At 44.0% G+C, this 21,331-nt stretch overlaps 3 protein-coding genes across 3 annotated transcripts in view; 2 read left to right on the top strand and 1 right to left on the bottom strand.

The window, feature by feature from the left end:
* LOC135697445 (zinc finger protein 479-like) overlaps positions 1-21,331 on the top strand; it is a 322,329-nt gene that overhangs the window by 176,128 nt on the left and 124,870 nt on the right. The window lies entirely within an intron of this gene.
* On the top strand, positions 419-2,155 carry LOC135697292 (serine protease easter-like). The gene is made up of 4 exons (XM_065216915.1): positions 419-730; positions 895-1,218; positions 1,295-1,403; positions 1,474-2,155. Exons 1-4 carry the CDS (start codon positions 667-669, stop codon positions 2,090-2,092), a joined length of 1,116 nt encoding a protein of 371 aa, XP_065072987.1. The 5' UTR covers positions 419-666; the 3' UTR covers positions 2,093-2,155.
* Positions 2,348-19,688, bottom strand: LOC135697290 (CLIP domain-containing serine protease B9). The gene is made up of 5 exons (XM_065216914.1): positions 19,181-19,688; positions 3,400-4,293; positions 3,232-3,334; positions 2,897-3,174; positions 2,348-2,836 (listed from the first exon to the last, which is right to left on the bottom strand). The coding sequence occupies exons 1-5, from the start codon at positions 19,248-19,250 to the stop codon at positions 2,499-2,501; spliced, it is 1,683 nt and encodes a 560-aa protein (XP_065072986.1). The 5' UTR covers positions 19,251-19,688; the 3' UTR covers positions 2,348-2,498.

Below are 21,331 nucleotides of genomic sequence, written 5' to 3'. Positions count from 1 at the left end.
ATCCCGGTTGCACAAACACCGCGTAGAGGAAGAGAATTCGGAAAATAAAACCGGTGAGCAGCAGACACCTAATAACAGAACATCAAGCAGAATACCATCGCAGGAAGCGGTGAAGACCGAAATTTGAATTAATTATTTGACCGCCGCGACAAAGCAAGCCACTCAGTTGGTTGCCAATTAGGTGTCCGTGCCTACTGCGTCCGCTACATGGTTCTTTTCCTGTTTTTGCACCGCGAACTTGATCGTAAATACAACATTTTCAGATCATCGCCCGCAACCCAGTACAAAGTAGATGATGATGATGATGATCATCCCCGCGGTGACGGTGTGAGATGAGTCAAGTTCTGTGATTTCCTATACACCTCTACCCAGCGTTTACTCGACTTCTCCAAGTTCGGATGCTGTTTGTTTGTTTAGATAGTGAGCTGGGTTTCCCTCTGAACGTATATGCGAGGCTCTCCAGTGTGTATGTGATCATCGCGATCATCATCGAGCCCAGCTAGGTCCGTTCCCACACCGGTTCGTGTTAGTCGCGTCGAGTTCGTGGAGTCAAACGGAGGAATATTCTTTGATCGCGAGCTGCGTGCGAAGGCAAATTGTGTGTGAGTGTTGTTCTACCATAGGAAGGTGTAAATCTGACTGCATTGTTGGGAGACCGATGGAACAATGACGCTAATCGAGAGAATCTGCATTTTGGGCTTGCTACTACTGATCGCGGTGGTGGATGGCCGTAAGTACTGCGGTGCGGGACTTTCTACTGCTGGATGATGAAACAAGGTCGAAGGTTATCTTAACTTCAATATAACCTTGTTTCGTTGGAAATGTACTAGAACCGGTTCTCCCGAAAGCTTTAATTATTATATAATCTGATCGCTACTTTTGTGTGAATTGTAGAACAAACTTGTACCACACCAGATGGGAAAGTTGGAACTTGTATTCTGCTGCGAACGTGTAATACCTTGTTCACACTGATCAAGAAGAAACCTCTGCTACAGGAAGATCGTATCTTCCTCAGCCAAAGCCAGTGTGGATGGTCCATGGAAGAGAATCATCCGTTGGTATGCTGTGATAATCTGCTGGATACCCCCATTCGTGTTGGGGAATCCTTCCTGCCACCGGTTGGAGTCTGCGGTGTTCAAACCAGTGATCGGATCGTGGGTGGTGTCAACACCAAAATCGACGAATTTCCTTGGCTGGCGTTGCTCAAGTATGCTAAACGTAAGTCAACTACTGCAGAAATGACACAACTCATCTTGAAATAACGGTTTTTTCTTGCTTGATCGTTCAAATTTAGCAAACGATTTATTCGGGTTCCACTGCGGCGGAGCGCTTATCAATGATCGTTATGTTGTCACCGCATCGCACTGCGTCAACGGAAAAGATATTCCAACCACCTGGAATCTGTAAGTTGTCAATAGCATACGTTGTGAGTTGAAGATCGTTGTGATCGTGACTTTTTTTTCGACTCCGTAGCGCTGAAGTCCGTCTTGGAGAATGGGATACATCTACCGCACAGGATTGCGAAGGTCTCGGAGTGGACACTGACTGCTCACCGGACCCGATCGACGTGCCGATCGAGCGCAAGATACCCCATCCGGACTATAATCCTCAAGCCGTAGAACAGTACAACGACATTGCTTTGCTCCGGATGGCACATCGCATTACATACACTGACTTTGTCAAACCGATCTGCTTACCCCGGACGCAGGATCTCAGGGTGAAGGAAACTGTCGGACAGAAGTTCCAGGTTGCCGGATGGGGTAGAACGGCCACGGAGCGGTACAGTACCGTCAAACAGAAGGTCGGCGTTGATGGCATAGATCTACAACAATGTAACTCAGTGTACCAGCAGGAGCGAGTTACCCTGCTTGATCGGCAGCTTTGCGCTGGAGGACAAGTGGGCAAGGATTCCTGCCAAGGTGATTCCGGCGGTCCGTTGATGGGTGTGTCGCAGAATGCCAACGTTCAGTATTGGTATCTGGTGGGTTTGGTGTCGTTCGGACCAACTCCCTGTGGACAGCAAGGATGGCCAGGCGTGTATACCAATGTAGCCAAGTATGTTGACTGGATAGAAGAAAACTTGGAACAGTGAAACTTAACGTTTAAATGAGATTTTTTAATTATAACGAGCAATAAATCGATGATGTGCACTCAATGACTGTATTCGATGTTTTTGAATAAGTTAATCGGAAAGTGTTGCCACCTAGCGGCGGGTAGCGCGAAACAGAAACAGTCATGATCAACTGTGTGTTTCGCCAAAAATAGGAAATCGCACCGGCACTACTCTCTTTCTTCTCTGCCGATGACCTTGTCTGGGGTGGGTGTACGAAAATCAAGGACCGTACGATCGTTTTCATACATTTACTTCAGTCACGTTTCGATTTTATTTCTGATTTCAATTGATTACCCTAGCGGCAATAATCTTTCGTTCGAATTGAAAAATGAGCTATTTACAATTTGGTTACTACACTAGAGACTAAGAGCGAACGATCGCGACGTTACAGCTCTACCTGCCGCTGGATCCAACCGATGTAGGACGAGATCCGGGTGTACACCCCGGGAAAGTTGGACACACCGCAGGTACGAGGCCCAAACGAGACTAGACCGAGCAGGACGAACCGGTCCCGGCTGGAGATGGCTTCGTTCATGAGTGGCCCTCCCGAGTCACCCTGGCAGGCGTCCATGTTCTCCTGGCCTTGGACGCACATTTGGTTGCCGGAAACGATGATAGGGTTGCGCGAGTTGACACTGTAGCGGGCGTACGACGTGGCGCACTGCATTGTGTCCACGATCGGAAGACGGAGCCACTGGAGCGTTGGACTCGGGGAGTTGTTTCCTAAAAATAGTAATTTCGAAAGAATGATTAGTTGATCGCGCCCTCTCGGAACCAACTTACGATTGCTGGTGGAACCCCATCCGGCAATGATGCCCATCCTTCCGGTTAGGTTTCTTCCGTAGCTCCAGTACTGATCCATCGGTAGACAAAGCGGACTCAAGATGTTGTAGGTTTCAGTTGTTTGCAGCAGTTTAACCAGAGCAATGTCGTTGGCATACTTCGGAGTGTCGTAGTTCTCGTGCGGTATCAAGCGCTCGATCGCAAAATCCTGGTAGCGTGAGTTGCACCGATTGTCCGTTACCGAATTACACTCAAGATCACCTAGCCGTACGCTCAGTCTAGAAAAAACAAAAACACATGATACATTGAACAAAAAGATCAGTAGCAATCCTTACAATTCTAACTCGTCGATCAAGTTGGTCACGCAGTGTGCAACCGTGATCACATGTCGGTTGGTGACGAGAGATCCCGCGCAACGATAAGTCACTCGGCCTGAGGCTGCAAAGAAAGAAACAAAAGACCTCTGATTAGTAGTGATCATCGATCATGATCCGGCAGCATACTTCGATTTCGGTAGGCCAATCGTGCCATCCAGGGGAACTGTCCGGGAATTTCCGTCTCTCCGCCAATGATCCGAGTATTTACGGACAATCCACACAGTGCATCGTTGATGATCGGTGGCGGTACGGTGGCCACCAGACGATCCGTAGCGTCAACCACCGGAAAACTGGTCACCGGTTCAATGGTGATCACTTCATCACCGGTCCTGGTATCACCAAAAACTGATCTTAGTGGTGCCCTTGTAGTGGTAGTCGTGGTGGTTGTGGTGGTAGTTGTGCGACGAGGAGGAGGAGGAGGAGGGGAAGGAGTGGTAGTAGTTCTCCGACGAATAGCTGGCGCCACATAGACCTTCGTCGTGGGTCGCTTGAATTCATCCTCCTGAGAGATCACCGGTGGGCAGTTCTTCATGGTCTTTGGATCTTCGAACGAAGTGATGAAGTTGTTTTTCGCCGTATTTCGGCTATTTGAAAATTCAAATTGATTTGGCCCATTTTGCAAGTATTTCAGATTGCCCGGGTCTCCAAAGGAGTTCCTACGATCTCCGAAACTGGGTCCGGGTTGCGAACTGCTTGATTCTGCCTCGTCCGCTAGCCAACTGTCGTCCAAGGGGCAGCAGATGTTCGGTTCACGACCCATACTATACCCGCAAGTTAGTCTTTTCAGCTTGGAATTGAAGCTGCTATAACTGGACTTGGGCGTTCTCAGCATCTCCAGGATTTTGGGACAATGCCTCAGCTTCACGCACTCACAGTTGATCGATAGGGCCCGCAGTGCGTAGGAGGGAGCCGGTTCCGAGTCCGGTTCTTCTTGGTCAAAATGGTGAACGAAGTAGTGATCGAGTAGGGCTGTTCCCCCGCTGTCGTGATCCTCCAGCGGTTTCCATGGTTCGGCCAAAACTGTAATGCAATAAACATGCAAACTTCGAGGTTAGAGCAACACACACACACACACACATCAAGAAGTGATACAATCAAAACTCGAAAGTCAGAACAGAACCAGTTTCACGCACCACTTCATTCGGCCTGTTGTACGGCCGGCTATTTGGAAGAGAAAACCGATCAATGATGGTTAATCAAATTTGGAATTGTTACACGCGGGGCTTCTGCTTGACCCAGTCATAGACGGAATATATCCACCCGACGATGCGAAACCTACCGGTTGTCTGCCCAGTCATCCACAGTAGTTAGTCAGTCTTATCGTCGCCACAATTTTCAAACATTCCATAGCAACGCCGTCGCTACGCGTGACAGCATATACAGCGCGCGAAACAGTTGGCCATGGTCAAGTTCACGACCGATCTATCCTACATTAGTCTCTGTTAGAATACAACGAGAGTAAGGCCGATCGGAACTGACTTCTGTTCGACCTGCTTGATCGGTTCCGGAGAAGAAGACAAAAAAACGCTAACTCAATTTATAGTAAAAAAATTATGAGATATTCAGTGATTCTAAGCGCCAATATTGCGGAGTTCATTTACCAGCTATTGAGGCGTACGTTTTTTTGTTGGCATGGCGCAGCTCTCAGCTGTTATTGGTGGATGGAAGAGCGCACCTGACGATGAATGCCGCCGAAAGCGAAAGGAGCGCAAAAAAAAACGACTGCCCGAGCGAAGGAAAGCTCGGGCTGATCATTTCAAGGTCTACTAGAGGTATGCCATGTGTGGTTCTCTTTTTTTTTCGGGTGAAATGTTCACAGACAACCACCGAGTAGGCCGGTCTCCATTGATGAGCATTTGGTCTCGCCGTACATGAGACAAACGTGTTGAATTTCAACAAGTTTAGCGTGTTTCACTGCATGTACTGGTACGGGTCAGCTAGATCTATCTATTTGAGCGGAAAGAGGAGATTTTATGTGTCTATCATCTGGCCACTTGCTGTTGGTTATTTCTACTTTACGATGGAATTATGTAATTTCCTCTTGGCGCGACACTGAATGAATTTAGGCCAGCAAGTGTGTTGGGTTGACTGGTGGTTTGCAGAAATTTAAACGCCGTCGCCAGTTTGATTTTTCATCGGCTTTGGCTTGTCACAATATTATGAATGGTCTATGGATGATCTTGTTTATGACCAATTCTTCATTCTGTCTTTGGTGACTTTGATTTAACCCTAGATCAACGCTTATTAGTTGCAGCCCTGAGTTTATGATTTGATCATGTTCTTGAATTCAATATGATCGCTTCAACAGGAACAGCGTCAATTCGATTTCGTCACTTTCAATATTTAAGAGATGAACTAGCCTTCGACTAAAAATCTCTATTATAAAGTTAAAAAAAAAAACTTTCAATATTTTGGATTTCTTCTGCTTATTATTTAATTTTTACGCTTCTTAAGCGAGCGTTTTGCCTGCCTCTCAACAGTTATTAATTCATAGCTTTCTATACCAACTAATGCATGAATTCGTATATTGGGTGGTAAGCAGCAAAGCCAAAGTTCCATTCCATTTTTATATGGTAAATCCAATTGATCTCAATGAGCCCTTTGCCTAAGGGGTAAGTCCACAGGACTGCAATGCCTGTCATTTGCGAACAACTCGAGTGAAGCCAAATTTCTCTGGTGCTCTGGTGCTAATTTGACAGCTCCTCCTTTTCCTCTGTGATTATGATTGGTACATGTCGCGCCGCGTTGCGGAAAATAGATAGAGCTTTCTAGATAATGTTATAGGAAAGCATGATTCACGCAAATTGTGCTCGTCAATTCGAAAACAACTAAGGCTGTGTTCCATTTGCTGAATTGTCACTTAAATTTGACACTTCGAAAATAAATTAAGATGTTCGAAAGTCCCTCTGTTGTTGATCGGCCGATCTTCGAGAAGGTGTGCGTCAAAATTGATTCCTTGTCTGTCAGAAATAAGTCTGGAACAATAGAGCTTTTTGCCGTTTAATCGGCGCACATTTCTACCTCTATGGTACCAGAGCTGAGCCAAAAAGTTGAGCACGTTATTTCGGAACCTTCTAGTCTTAGAGTTACCTCTATAGTAAGACCAAGACTGTGTTCCATTTGGTGAATTTTCGCTTAAATTTGACACTTCAAAAATAAATTAAGATGTTCGAAAATCCCTCTGTTGTTGATTGGCCGATTTTCGAGAAGGTGTGCGTCAAAATTGATTCCTTGTCTGTCAGAAATAAGTCTGGAACAATAGCAGGTTTATTTGAAAAATTTCCATCTGTCAAATTTAAGTAAAAATTCGCCAAATGGAACACAGCCTATAGTATGAAGCAAGGGGGGAGACAGCTTTACTCTGAGTTACAGCGAGTAACTCGCGAGTAACTCAATGCACCTCAAAATTTAATCGACGTTTATCGATGTTTACTCCTCGGCTTACTCCATTTACCCCCTTCACATATTAGACATTGTGAAGACAAGTAAGGGCCTCCCTTAGCTCAGTTGGTAAATGTGCAGCTACAAAGCAAGACCATGCTGGAGGTGGCTGGGTTTGATTCCCGGTTCGGTCTAGGAATTTTTCGGGTTGGAAAATTTCTCGACTTCCCTGGGCATAGAAGTATGATTGGACTTGCCACACCATCATATCAATGCAAAAATGGTACAGGCATCGAAAGCTCTCAATTAATAACTGTGGAAGTGCACCTAGAACACTAAGTTGAGAGCACGCAATAAGCTAATATGCGATATGCAATAAGCTTGAAATGCGAAGAAGAAGAAGAAGAAGAAAGACAAGTAAAATTGTAAAGATCGGCTATTGAAACTAGAGAGGGTCTAGTATAAGAGAGTAGCTGATTCAAAACAAAATACGTTGACAACATATGCCTAGGGGTAACGGCGCCGGTGGTGTAGTGGTAAGCGTGATTACCTCTCACCCCAGCAGGCCTGGGTTCAATCCCAGTCGGCGCCGCCGGGATGTTCTTGAGTCTTGAGGCATAACATCTCTGATCACGCCTTCCTTCGGATGGGAAGTAAAGCCGTTGGTCCCCGGTTCATGAGTTGATGGGTCGATAGGTAGGGTCCAGGTGTGGGAGCTGCCTTCGTGGCACGTCGGTAGCATTGGTGCTCAGCACGGAAAACAAGATCGACGGAAAAAACAAACCAAAGGAAAAAAAAAAAAAAATATGCCTAGGTGGTTTCTAGCAACACTGCCAATGCAATCAAGAAAGGTGCAGCTCGATTAGCTCAAGTTTTGAAATTTAGTTTGGCTCAAAACCAGTCAGTCCGTTTCTCTCTTATACTAGACCCTCTCTAATTGGAACGATATGAATTTGTTGTTGAGGAATGACTGCTGATGTTGTTGTTGTTGATACGTCCCTTCGAAAAAGTAATCGAGATTTGTTCTCGTAAAAAAAAACCAGAGGATAACCAGATGGACACCGAGGAGAACGTGAAATCGTTGCGAAAAATCACCGGCCTGCATAGAAAATATCTACCCTGTGTGGTAAAAACCGATACACCCGATACTCAATTCCAGCTCCGAAGCGAAGACAACATATCAAGAAGACTGGCAACTCTTCTAGTTTCTCATACGAACGCTATGAGACAGGTACAATTGCGTCATCTGCCGCTCAAAAGTAAATGCTTTGAACGAATTTGATAGCAAAGATTACATCCTCAGAAGAAAGGTTTGTGTATTTGCTAATTTTTCTATGCGTTGCTTCCACCTTCACTCAAGCGCAGCGCTACTGTATCTATCGCTTAGATTCTGGCAAAGTCTTCTTGATATGATGTCCGAAGGCAATGCTGCCAATCATTACCCCGGAATGTTCAGTCACAGCATCAATGCAGCCGACACTACCGAAGCCGAAGACACAACTGCCAATGCTTCCGGTGAGTATGATTCTCATCTGGACTTCAAACCCATCATCGATCTACCGGACGATGAGGAATACAACGAACAAATATTCTTCGTTCACTCCAAGCTCCTACAGACGGTTCAGAAATAGTGGAAGGAAAGTGGTTTTGGCGATCTGAAGAGTAAATCCGATCCAACCAAGTACAGGATCATCGCTATAGACTTTTCCGACGAGAAACCGAAGAACGAACCATGCTCCGAATAAAATAAATAATAGTAAAAAATCCCAATAAAACAACGAAAAAAAAACTTCCATGTCCTTCTGCATGAAACACCTTCTTTAAAGTAGTTATGTTCAACTTCAACGGAGATTTCAGTCAACGGCCACAGAAGAATATTGGTACTGTATCGCAGAAAACTGTCCACATCAAGATCATTCAGAAAGCACAGCAGTAGCATCAGAAGTGGGAGGATGTCCGCCCGCAGCAGAACGGCACAATGGAATCCAGTGGTTGGTTCACAGTTTCATCTAGCAGGAGGGTGGTGAGTGACGGAAACGGGATCGCTTCGACGAGTGTCAGAGGTCAGAGGATGTGTGGGGTACGTATAATTTGCCGAATCTGGAGTATTTGGTCAGGTGAAGCGAGTTCTTCTATCACATCAAGCCGGATGTTTCCTTTTTGTTGTTGTTTTGCTTGACAGTAGCTTTTCGGCTTCGTACCGCCATATGTTGCTGTGATGCGAAAAGTGGGAAAGCAAAATGACAGTGATCTTGCTCACCGAGTAATGTGAGTTACTTGAGGTGCCTCAAAAGCACCTGTAGAATTGCTTATGATTAGGAGCTATCTTACCACTTGGTATGAAGGCATTAAGACCCAAGCGCAATGTCAGCGGAAGCGGAATGGCAGCGGCATTGGATAAGCCCGATCTGAGTAAGCCTACTTGTCGGATTGAAAACTAGTTAAAACGAAATCGATTTCGGTTAGGCATCTTGATGTCATTTGTGACAAAATATGAAACCAAAATCTACATGGTGGCTGAATAAAACGTCCTCATTAAAATTCTCAATATTTCATTTGTTCCAAAAGTAAGTTTCTCGAAAATTGATCATAATATTCAAGAGTCAGTGTAGGTTTATTCGGCATCAGATTATTCAAAATGAGAGCCTTTTGCTCGAATAATCTCTGTCAAACGATCAGCAACACTGGAGCAGCTGGCTCGCACGATTTCTTCGGAAAAATCGTCCCAGGCTCTTTGTACAGCTACCATAAGAGCGTCCTTATTGCTTCTTGGCTTAGCATTAGTCGCCCTTTCTACGATGCCCCACATCGCGAAATCTAGCAGGTTAATATCCGGAGAAGAAGGAGGCCACATTTCCTTCGACCAAAAATGATCGAAGTTCTGTTGACACCACGCTTGAACGCGTTTGGCTGCGTGGGCAGGTGCAGAATCTTGGGTGAAGCAAATCACGTGCAGCGGATCATGTCGTCTGATTTTTCGTCATACCTGTGTGGGACTAACCAAGTTTCAATATTCTTGCTTGGTCAGCAAGAGTTGGGCTGTAGCTTTTGATACGTACGGACTCCATGGACACACGTCTAGGAAACTACGGCGATAATCTGCGTACTATCAACCAAACGCTCTATTGAACACAACATGTGAGGCATCAAACCGATCGATCGATCAGTCAACATTCCACCAAAACATCGATCAGCTGACTCTCAACGATACTATTGATCTCATCAATCGGTCGAAATCCTAGGATGAGACGTCTTTTTTCGAAGTCTTGGATGAGATCAACAGCACAGTTGCCCATCAACCCGACAGGCTTGTTGCTGGAAACAGACGGGTTCAAATCATATCCAACCAGAAATCCGGTTCTACACCAGCTGTGCGTATCCATTAACCACATGCATCACCTACCAATGAACCACAATCTCGCAACCAGACTGATGGCACCCAGCTGAATACTGTTAATGCTAGCCAGTCCACCAGTGGGCACTTGACCTCTAAGCGTTGCAACATCGTGCCAGACCCCGTGACCCCGTTTACCCCAAGCCAAAAAGAGGACGACGTGAAACAGCATATCAACAATAATGCTAATGTTGACCCTTCGTCGGTTAAAGTTGTCAAGCTAGTTCCACGCGGAAAAAGTTTGGAGGATCTGTTATTCGTTTCCTTCAAGGTGATCGTTAGCAAAACTACATCCAACGTAGTGGTTGATCCTTGGTACTGGCCAGATGGAGTCACTGTTCGTGAATTTGACCATAGTCCAAAAAGTAAGAGGTTGTATCCAAGACACGACCGTAGATTTCACGTAGGATTACGTGCTCGGTATCAATATTCGGCGACTGTGTTAGGGAAACCACTGTTTTTGCAGACTATCGGTGAAAATTTTGATCACCATTGCAACAGTTGGACATTTGTGTAATCCATCCGCTATTGACAGAGTTATAAGTGGTCAAAACCTGACCACTTTTCGTAACGCGGTCGATTTTTGTTTTTTTTTTTTTTTTTTAATTGCACCCCCAATATGTTGCCGAAAGACTTAATCCAACGTCAAAAACGGTTCTGCTACTCATCCGAACCTGCCATGAAATCATCATCCAGTATAGATGTCAGCCCGGGACGCAATCAAACAGGTTCTACGGGCGGCCCTTATCCTTTCGGCACAGTCGAGCCACATGTCATCAGATTCAGCCCCAGTCGTCCCGGTCTTGTGTTCGAACTCGGGCTGCCCAGTCTGTCTTGTCAGGCAAGTAAATTTATGGTATGAATTCATTCCTGGATTCGCTCTCTCACAAAACCTCGGATTTCAGCAACCCTCCAAGAAACGTTTGCAGTCATCCTACTTCTCATCAACCACCACCTTCATCGCCGGGACACATGTCAAAAAGCATTATGGAAGCCCCTTCTCCGCCCAGAACAGTCAAGACCGATCATACTACCGCTTTATTTCTACAACGGCCGTCGCAGCCGTCCTGGTCCTGTGTCTGTGTCTACGGAAGGGGTCTTCCAGCCTGCTCTTCCAGGCAAGTATCTTCCGTCTGTACAATTGCCAGCTCCTGATACTCAGTTCAATTCCAGCTGCAGCATTATCGATAGAGCTTCTATTTCTGATGAACCTACAAGATGAACGCTACATTCTTACGGACAAGCTTCTACGGTTTCGACCAGCAACTGTTTCAGCAACAACGATGGAGCATCGGAGTCACAGCGTTTTCTGTCCGTCTACTACCAGAACGTCAGAGGTTTGCGCACCAAAACGACCGAACTCAAGCTAGCATTATCCAGTTGTGACTACGATGTAGTAGTTCTCACTGAGACATGGTTACGCCCCGATATAAGCGATGCTAAACTGACGTCAGATTACTCGTTATTTCGCTGCGATCGTAGTTAGTCCACCAGTAATCTTACGCAGTAAAATCTAGTCTGCAGTGTACAGCGGTCTCTGTAGTAAATTTTGATCAAATTGAACAAATTTCCGTATGTTTGAAGCGTTCACATCGATCGATATACATCTTCGGCGTCTACCTCCGACCAAATTCTGATCCAGGATTATACGCTGCTCATGCTTCGGCCGTTCAGAGCATTTGTGATCGAACATCAGAAAACGACATCGTCTTGCTACGCGGCGATTACAATCTTCCTCATCTGCACTGGATCTTTGACGAAGACGTGAACGGGTACCTGCCGTCGAACGCTGCCAGTGAACATGAACTCGTACTTGCAGAGTCCATCTACGCTTGTGGCCTGGTGCAAATGAAATCCATCACAAACCTCAATGATAGGCTGCTTGATTTGGTGTTTGCAGATTCACCGGACGATGTTGAAATTGTTCAACCATCGCTTCCACTCTTGAACATCGATGTTCATCACGTACCACTCGTTCTACAAGTTGATACTCATTGCTATCTTCATAACCAAGCTGATTCTCAATCCGAACTCGAGAATTTAGACTTTCGACAGTGTGACTTTGCGGCTTTAAATGTGGAACTCTCATCGATAGATTGGGAACACTATCTTCAAGGTGACTGTGTGAATTCCAACGAACTCCTGTTTTATGATACATTATACGGAATCTTGCATGCTAATGTTCCTCGTCGCCGCCGTGCTCATAGTAGGGTCAACAGGAAACCTTGGTGGTCAACTGAGTTGCGCAACCTGCGCAACAGGCTCCGAAAAGCCCGCAAACGCTTTTTAGCATCTACAACTGATGAAAACAGAGATTTTCTCCGACACACTGAAATGACCTATAATGATCTTCTTGCTTCAAGTCACCATGATTATTTGCCAAGATCGCAGTCGTCTTTGAAGCATCGATGTTTTAGAAATTCGTAAAGGCGCAAAGAACCAATAATCGCGTTTCGAACAATGTTATATTCGATTGATCTACGGTCACCACGCCCGCTAATCTTTTTTCAAACTACTTTCAAAGCGTGTTCAGTTCAACGTCGCTTCAAATTAACCGCAGATTGTTTCCAAAATGTAACTTCCCATGATGTACTGTCCTCAATTTTTCTCGAGAGGAAGTACAGAAAGCTTTGGAAAATCTCGACGTGTCAAAGGGAGCTGTGGATGGTCTGTCACCATATCTACTGAACGAGTGTGCTGCTTCTTTAGTAGATCCATTGACACAGCTGTACAATAGGGTGTTTAATTCTGGAAAAAGATTAATATTTTTGAAGGGCCACCTGCACATCTGTGCAAAGAACCAGCTAAATTGGTCAACGTTAAGAGGCTGCGCCAACGATTTCAATTTTGTTCGGGATTTTCGTCAAATTAGTATGGGAAAAAATGATGACCCACTTAAATCATTCTTACTTTTTTCTTAATGATTTGCATGAAATTAAAATATGTTATACTTAAAACTATAATGAACAACTTTGTTGAAGACTGCAAGTCGATTTGATTCTGCGGAAAACAGATATCGGCTTTCGGAACTCAGATTGCATTTGAGCAGAAAAGCAGGTATGTTGATAGGGCATATTTCATAGTATGCTTTGCCAGATTTTTTTTTACCTCAATGTTTATAAACATATTGTGCTGTCATCTCTGGATACAATAGTGCTATGGAGTTGAGAAGTGATACGGAGAAGCGGTTGATTGGTCAGCCCATTACCAGGTTCACCGGTGGAAATCTTCCGAGTAACCGAGAAATACTGCAGCTCTTCTTTTTTCATCGCGCACAATCTCGCTCCACGATACGATAATGCTGCTGGAAGGTGGTTCAATTGGCAGCACAAGTTTGGGTCAGGGCTCGTATCCCAATGAGGAAAACCAGGCTTTGGAAAAACTTCATGATCGGTGGACAAAAAAAAAAGAAGTATTTCTCGCATTGACGACAAATTTGTTCAGCAAAGAAAAGCTTTCAACGAAGGATTGGACAACCTTTTCGATATGGCTCATTCGAATGCCTTGAAGATGACTACGGAAGCAGAAAACCACGAATGTAGTTTAGCGTAGAGAGAAAAGGAAGACCAGGATTCATATTGGGCTCCTGCAGCGACGTATATGATGACGGTAAAGGCCCACGCACATTAGATCCGGATCGGACGCGTTGCGCCAAAGTGACAGCTAAACGCAAACGGATCTAATGTGGGTGGCCCTTAAGAGTCTGAAGGAACTGGAAATCAAGGAGAGGGCCCGAAAACGCATCAACGAATGCCAATTTCTGTTTTCTGAAGCATCAAATCGACTTGCAGTTTTGAACAAAGTTGTTCATTATAGTTTTAAGTATAACATATTATAATTTCATGCATAAATGCATTTCATTATAAATTCAAAATTTAAATCGTTGGCGTGACCTCTTAACGTTGACCAATTTAGCTGATTCTTTGCACAGATGTTTGTTTTTGTGTTATGAACTGAACTAGGGGGTGGCCTATCAAAAATATCAATCTTTTTCCAGAATAAAACACCCTACTGTACAATCGATGATTCCCATTCACAAATCCGGCAGCCTTCAACGTGTCGAAAACTACCGTGGAATTTCGATACTCTGTTGTCTAGGAACGATCCTCAAATCCTTAGTAAAAGAAGTCATCTTGACTGCCGAAAAACGAATACCAGCATGGGTCTGTTCCTCGTCGCTCAACAACAACTAATCTGATGTGTTATACGAGCAGTTGATTCCGAGAGATGGAACGTCGAAATCAGGTTGATTCTATTTATGCGACACTGTGTCGCATACCTACGCCGTGGAGCAGCTGAAACACATGGGTTTTCCGGAATGGATAACGGACTGGTTGAAGTCATACCTGACTGGTCGTGAAGCTTCCGTCCAGGACAACTCTCCACGTTCCAAAGCACTCGAAATACCATCTGGAGCTCCTCAGGGTAGCGTGTTAGGCCCTCTTATCTTCGTCCTCTTCATAAACGATCTGTGCCTTCGTATGTCGTCCGGGAAGCTTTTATGCGCGGACGATCTAAAGCTGTTCAGGGTAATCAAGTCCGCACTGAATTATGCGGCTCTACAAAAGGACATCTACATTAGACTGATGTAAAATTTGAAATTTTCGCTCCACAGTGTTCAAAAGGTTCCAATTTGGTTCCTGATTAGCCTTCCAAAATTTGAAGTAATTTAGTAAGAAACTGACTTGGCACAAACCATTTGAAGTTTATATGGAAATTACTATGGGAAATGTTGTATTCATATCTATCTAATAATTAACCCTATTACTCTGGTGTAAAAATTGATAGCTGTACTTGTTGTAATTTTTCACAGCTACAACTTTGTTTTCGATAAAATTTAAGGATCAAAAGTTATTGATGATTCAAGTCACTATTGTCTTATGATTATGCTCAACCAACTACTCAGCAGGCAACATTGGTGTTTCTGGCGCGTAGAATAGAGCTAAAACATCATGGCTACTATGTCACACTGCAGAATACAGTGTTGCCCACAAAACAGTTGCTTGATCATGCCATAAGATTATCAATCTCTTAAACAATTAATAACTATTTATATTGATGTTTGGCTGAAAAACAATATTCCGCAAAGTTGTAGCTAAGAAAATTTTCCATAAGAATAGCTGTAGAAATTTTAAACGGTGCAATATAGAAGAAGGATAGAAGACTACGAAGAAAAAGTTTGGTTTCCACATAGTAATTCCCATATAAACTTCAAATGGTTTGTGCTCAGTCAGTTTCTTACCAAATCAGTTCAAACCTTGGGAGGCTAATCTAGACCCGATTTGGAACAGCTTGTGCACTGTGGAGCGAAAATGTCAAATTTTGCATCAGTCTAATCTACATGCTTTCACAATGATGCAACGAGAATGGAATGAGCGTAAACATCAACAAGTGAAAGGTAGTCACGTCCAGTCGTGGCTGGTCGCCTATTATTCAGTTTACTCCATCGATACAACCCCTCTGGAACCTGTTCAGTCCATTCGCGATTTGGGTGTTATAATTGACCACAAACTGAGGTTCAATGATCATATCGCTACCATAACAGCTAAAGCTTTCTCTGTTCTTGGATTCATCCGTCGCCACGCTTCGCAATTCACTGACTTTGAAAGCGCGTTAGTCCGTAGTATTGTCTATGATGTTTCATGACGCCTGAGCGGGGGAATGATGAACCCAAGGATGTCTGTGAAAGACGCGACTGGACAGTTGCTCACCGACCCCACTGACCAGTTGAAACGTTGGTTTGAGCACTTTGAACAACTTCTCGAAGTTTCAACGGTCAACCAACCATCAACATCTCGGCATGATCCGCCAAGGGTGAGGCGCGTTACTCGCGTCAACACTAAAGCTCCATCATTGCAGAAGATAGAAGCAGCCATCCGAAGTATGAAGGCCAACAAAGCCCCGGGGGTCGATCGCATATCAGCAGAGATGCTCAAAGCTGACCCCATGCTATCCTCACAAATGTTGCATCAACTATTCGTCAACATCTGGGATACCGCGACTTTTCCGGCCGACTGGATGCAGGGCGTCTTGGTAAAAGTCCCCAAGAAGGATCCAGCTGTATGCGACAACTGGTGAGGCATCATGTTACTGTGTATTGTTCTCAAAGTTCTGTGTAAAGTTATCCTCAATCGGATACAGGAGAAGATCGACGCGACTCTTCGGTGACAGCAGGTAGGATTCCGTGCTGGAAGATCCTGTGTGGACCATATTGTCACGCTCCGCATCATCTTGGAGCAGGTCAATGAGTTCCAAGAGTCCCTGTACTTGGTATTCATTGACTACGAAAAAGCTTTCGACCGACTAAACCACGGAAACTTGTGGGGCGCTCTGAGACGCGAGGGAGTCCCTGATATCGTCAACCTCATCGAAGCGCAGTACGAGGCTTTCTCATGCAGAGTGTTGCACAACGGAGCTTTGTCTGACCCGATTCGGGTAATCACGGGTGTGAGGCAAGGATGTATATTATGACCGCTACTATTCCTCATCGTAATCGACGAGATCATGGTTGGAGCCATTGACCGTGTACCGAACCGTGGGTTGCTGTGGCAGCCTATTACCATGGAGAATCTCAACGACTTCGATTTGGCTGATGAACGACGCTCTGACATGCAGAGTACGCTCGACGACCTTGTGGAACGCTCCTCTGAAGCAGCTCTAACCATCAACGTCAACAAGACCAAATCGTTGGATGTCAACACGGAAAAACGTTCCAATTTCACGGTAGCTGGGCAGGGAGTGGAGAAAGTCGAAAGCTTCCAAAATATTGGCAGCCAGATAGCGTCGGACGGCGGCACCAAGAGCGACATAGGTGCACGGATTAATAAGGCGAGGGCTGCTTTTGCCAGTTTGTGAAATGTATGGAGAGCGAATCAGATCAGTCGACGCACCCAAAATCCGAATTTTTAACTCGAACGTGAAGTCTGTGCTGTTATACGCCAGTGAAACATGGTGTGTATCAGCGGAGAACACTCAGAAGCTGCAGGTGTTTATCAACCGATGCCTGCGGTACATAATTCGCGCCTGGTGGCCCCACAATTGGATCTCAAATTCCGAGCTTCATCGTTTGTGCCATCAGAAGCCGATAGAGATAGAAACTCGTGAACGGAAGTGGAGGTGTGTCGGCCACACACGACCACAACGGAGCGGAAACGAAATCTGCAAGCAAACACTGGACTGGAATTCAGCAGGACATCGCAGCAGAGGCAGACCCAGAGGCTCGTGGCGGCGGAGCCTAAACAGTGAAATTAAGAACGTTGACCGAAATTTGACTTGGGCACAGGTCAAGGCCAAAACTAGTAATCGCCCAGGATGGAAATCTTTCACAAAGGCCCTTTGCACCCCTGGAGGTGCGCAGGATCATTAAGTAAGTAAGTAGGAATAATTCTGGATTTTAATTCTATACATCGATAATTCTATAACTCGATGGTCCCTTCAATATCGAGTTATGGAGAGTTGACTGTATGTGCATTCTGGTTGTCTGGGAAATCCTCATTTTCTTGATGGATTCAAAAACTTGACAAAATGCAATTTATTGAGCAGAAGTTGAGTACCAAATGCATTTTTTTTACCGCTCGAATAATTGAGCCAGCTATGGCATATGCACTGACCATAAAAGCATAACTGTCCCATATGATTAGAAAAGCAAGCAGATATGGGACAGTTGTGCTTTTGCCGCCAGTGCATAAGTTACGGCACAATCCCATATACGGAATGTTTTGGCCCTACCGCTTTCAAATCATATTGGCCATGACTGGCACATGCACTGGAGCAAATTTTTGGTAGAGGCGCATTTCCCATGGTTGAATTTTGAAAACTATTCAAAATAAGACGTTAGATACGCATAGGCTTGATACAACAAATTATCAAAACAGTTCAGTGTTTGTATAATTTCAATATTTTTCTAAATGAAAATGACCAATTTTCTATGAGATTAGACATAACCTGGATTTAATTGGAAACCTTTTCTGAGCGATAGATTTTTTCAAAGCACAAATTGCTGGCGAAAATTATTATTTCCGGTATCGGTCATGACTCCATAAACCCTATCCGTATACATTGACGGCTCCTAGCATTGCTCGCTCGAAATTACAAGCTTCAATTTACTTCTCTTCTTGGCGCTATTAATAATCTTCCACAGGATTAGCGTATAATGGACTCGTACCATTTAATCGAATTCACTGTAGGGCTCATCCGTTCTTGGTTGAAAGACTCAATAAAAATCGCTAATCAAGTCGTTTCACCGCTTGCTGCTCTGAACGTGTTCTACAGTTCAGTGGTTGCTTCGATCTGCCTCAACGTGCGTTGGTTAAAACATGATAGAATTTCCAAACCAGTTTGAAGTTAAACGAATCATTTAGAATTTTGCGTCTACCGATACTCAGTCCAAGTAAGTATATTCAATTAATATTTCATAAGCCTCAACAATATTATTTTAATGTACCGCCAAATAATTACTCGATCACACAACACAAGTGCACTCTTCGGGATATTCGGGAATCACTAATTGTACTTCCGCATTAATTTTCCGCACCATAAATTATCCAGTTCATAACCCCCGCCATAGAACGTGCCACAGATCACTGATCTATACTAACAAAGCGCTCTACTTTTAGGTTCATTGACGTGATTGATTTGCGCTAGTCGCGCTAGTGGAACAGGTTTCTATCAATAAGTTGTCGCCGACTACTTGATTGACACTCGATTCGCAAAAAAAAAGTAACCAAAATCATATTGGGTTCAAAATTGTAATTCATCAATCGTTCAAAAATAAGCAAGGCGGTAACTTAATTGCAATATCCAACCACAATGATTACTGCGGGAGAAGATGCAATCGTGCCAACTCATCCTGACCTTGGCCATTAGAGCTACCGGTAGAGGAAAACCATTATTACCTAATAATTCCGCACATACTTGATCATGCAGTTTTGCTTTTTTCGGCACGAACCATTGCCATTAAGATACAAACCGCCCGGGGAACTTGAGTCATGTGCAGTGGTGCTCTTGTTAGCGCATTAGTCATTGAACTTGCTGATCTACAAGGATTTGTCTTCCGTCGTCACGGCAGCCGTGTGCCATAGTAAACGGAATTGCTGTTCTACTTTCGAGATCGAAATCGCGTGCAGAACTTACCACCGCCAGTGCAGGTCACTAGTATCGTAGCAACCACGGTGGCTACTATGATCTGCTCGTGTAGCACCATTCCTTCCGGTGCAATGCTGCTGCTCTAAGGTTATGTTGCGAAACTCCGGTACCGAACGATGGAGATTTGATTCGATCACGGGCACCCAATTTTCTTCAGGTTTTGCACTGCGAAAAACAACGCCAGGTATAATGGCGGACACTGCGGCAATTTTGATTTTCCTCGCACGTAATTAAGTTAATTAATCCGATTTTCCAGATCACCGGTCACAAGAAATTTGGTCTGCCTTCCAAAAACTTTTCAAACTGGAACCAACATTCACTCAACGCCAAACCGAGAGGATGGCGATCGGCTGCGATTTTTTTTGTCAGTTGAACTGAACGCGTGATTCGTGGTGATTTCGAGAGAATTACCCTCACTTGAACGACGGACTCGACGGACTTGGAACCCCGAACATGCGCACTGCGACTCGTAACGCGATCGATTTGCGACTGTTTTTGACGGAGCAGCAACAGGGGCAGTTAAAGTGTTTAAATGAAACCGAAGAATAGAAGTTGGGTGGCCTATGGCTATGCTATGGCACTAGCGTTGAGTTGAGCTCTCTGTGTGGAGTCTAATTCGTCTTGTACGAGGCTTGGGGGCTATGCGTATCGTAGTAGCCTGCGAGCATGAGAGTGCCGTTTTGTTTCTTCTTGAACGGAGGAACTCAAAAGTTTCTTGAGAGTACAGTACTCGTGAGAAAAGACCATCCGAAGAGAATTGCATCATGGCTTGCTTTGCGAGAGCTGACTCCGGTGAATGGAGATGCTGAAGCGCGTTTATTTCGCTATCATGGGAAGTATTGTAATTGTGCAGGCTTTAATTCTGATCAAATTTTATTAAATGACCATATCTTAGCGAAAGACTGCACTATGACAATTTGCCTTAAATACCAGTGATAGCGCGTAATAAATTATTGTCTTTTTTTTAATTTGTACGATATTTTCCGGCTGAGATCTAAGGATGCCCATTGTCCAGAGGAGGTAATCAGGACATTTTTAATAACACACTTTGTTAAAGTAAAGGTCCAGGAATGCCAGAATAAGTTTTAAGGTGCTTGCTCCCGAGGTTTACACATTAGAACATCAATAGAAAAAGTGTTTAGGTTGGCCAGCGAACCTGGAAAACCGTGAAAAACTCGGAAAAGTAATTAAACCTTACACACGGTCAGTTTAATTATTGGTTGTGTTTTTGTTTTTTATGAATGTACAACTTTATCATTATCAATCATGTTTATTTTATCTATACAAACTTATTATAAAGTTTATGAAAATTTAACATAAGAATTCGTTGATTATTTTAAATTTGGTTCAATTTTTTTTTGTTAATTACTTTATTTGTACAGGCTCAATCGAATAAACTTTACAGAGTCAAGTTATCATTTTATTTATACATTATAAATGTCTTAAATCTAAAATTAAAGGATTTGAACCGATTACTCGCGGTCTTCTCGAGGTTAGTGGATGACAATTGTTTGGATCGGGAGAGGGAAAAGGAGATTTGGAATATGATTTATGATTCAAAAATTTCACTATTTCTAAAACATATACTTAATCCTATCGACGTTATATCAACTCTGTAATTATACAATTATTACAGAAACAAATCTACAAAAAAAACACACACACACACACACACACATACAAAATACAAACTAAACACAAGGTTAATCAAACTTACAATCTATGGTTAATATACTTCAAGAAAACATATATGAGTTGCATAAACTCCAGATCGCGTCTAGCTAAAATATCCCGAACTGGAACAATAGGTTGTCTACCTCGAGCGCGAAGGGAATCGTACAACTCGGATCTGACTCCACGGTGCTCAGCACATGACCAAATAATGTGATCTGCGTCCTGGTAACCTTGTCCACATTCACAGAGATTACTGTTCACTTAGTTACTTAGTGAATAGTGATTGGACATGAGGCGAGACATCACACGAATGAAGTCTCGACCCACCTCCAAACCTTTGAACCAAGGACACTTCGACACCTTAGGGATAATTGAATACAACCATCGTCCCAAACTCCCTTCACTCCATTTATTTTGCCAGCTGGCGAGTGACTGTTGACGATAAATGAAGAAAAATTCGTCGTA

Source organism: Ochlerotatus camptorhynchus, unplaced genomic scaffold, assembly GCF_037179485.1.
Source record: "Ochlerotatus camptorhynchus isolate MF236.1 unplaced genomic scaffold, CSIRO-AGI_Acam_v1.1 ptg000070l, whole genome shotgun sequence".
In the NCBI taxonomy this organism is placed as follows: Eukaryota; Metazoa; Arthropoda; class Insecta; order Diptera; family Culicidae; genus Ochlerotatus; species Ochlerotatus camptorhynchus.
The sequence above is the reverse complement of the archived record's forward strand: the minus strand, read 5'-3'. Positions and strand labels throughout refer to the sequence as shown.

Bases quoted from the DNA above. Each gene is read 5' to 3' on its own strand.
- LOC135697292 (XM_065216915.1), top strand. From the start codon at position 667: ATGACGCTAATCGAGAGAATCTGCATTTTGGGCTTGCTACTACTGATC. The intron at 1,219-1,294 runs GTAAGTCAACTA...GTTCAAATTTAG, and splicing joins GTTGCTCAAGTATGCTAAAC to CAAACGATTTATTCGGGTTC. The intron at 1,404-1,473 runs GTAAGTTGTCAA...TCGACTCCGTAG, and splicing joins ATTCCAACCACCTGGAATCT to CGCTGAAGTCCGTCTTGGAG.
- LOC135697290 (XM_065216914.1), bottom strand. From the start codon at position 19,250: ATGGTGCTACACGAGCAGATCATAGTAGCCACCGTGGTTGCTACGATA. The intron at 3,335-3,399 runs GTATGCTGCCGG...CTTTCTTTGCAG, and splicing joins ATTGGCCTACCGAAATCGAA to CCTCAGGCCGAGTGACTTAT. The intron at 2,837-2,896 runs GTAAGTTGGTTC...TACTATTTTTAG, and splicing joins ATGGGGTTCCACCAGCAATC to GAAACAACTCCCCGAGTCCA.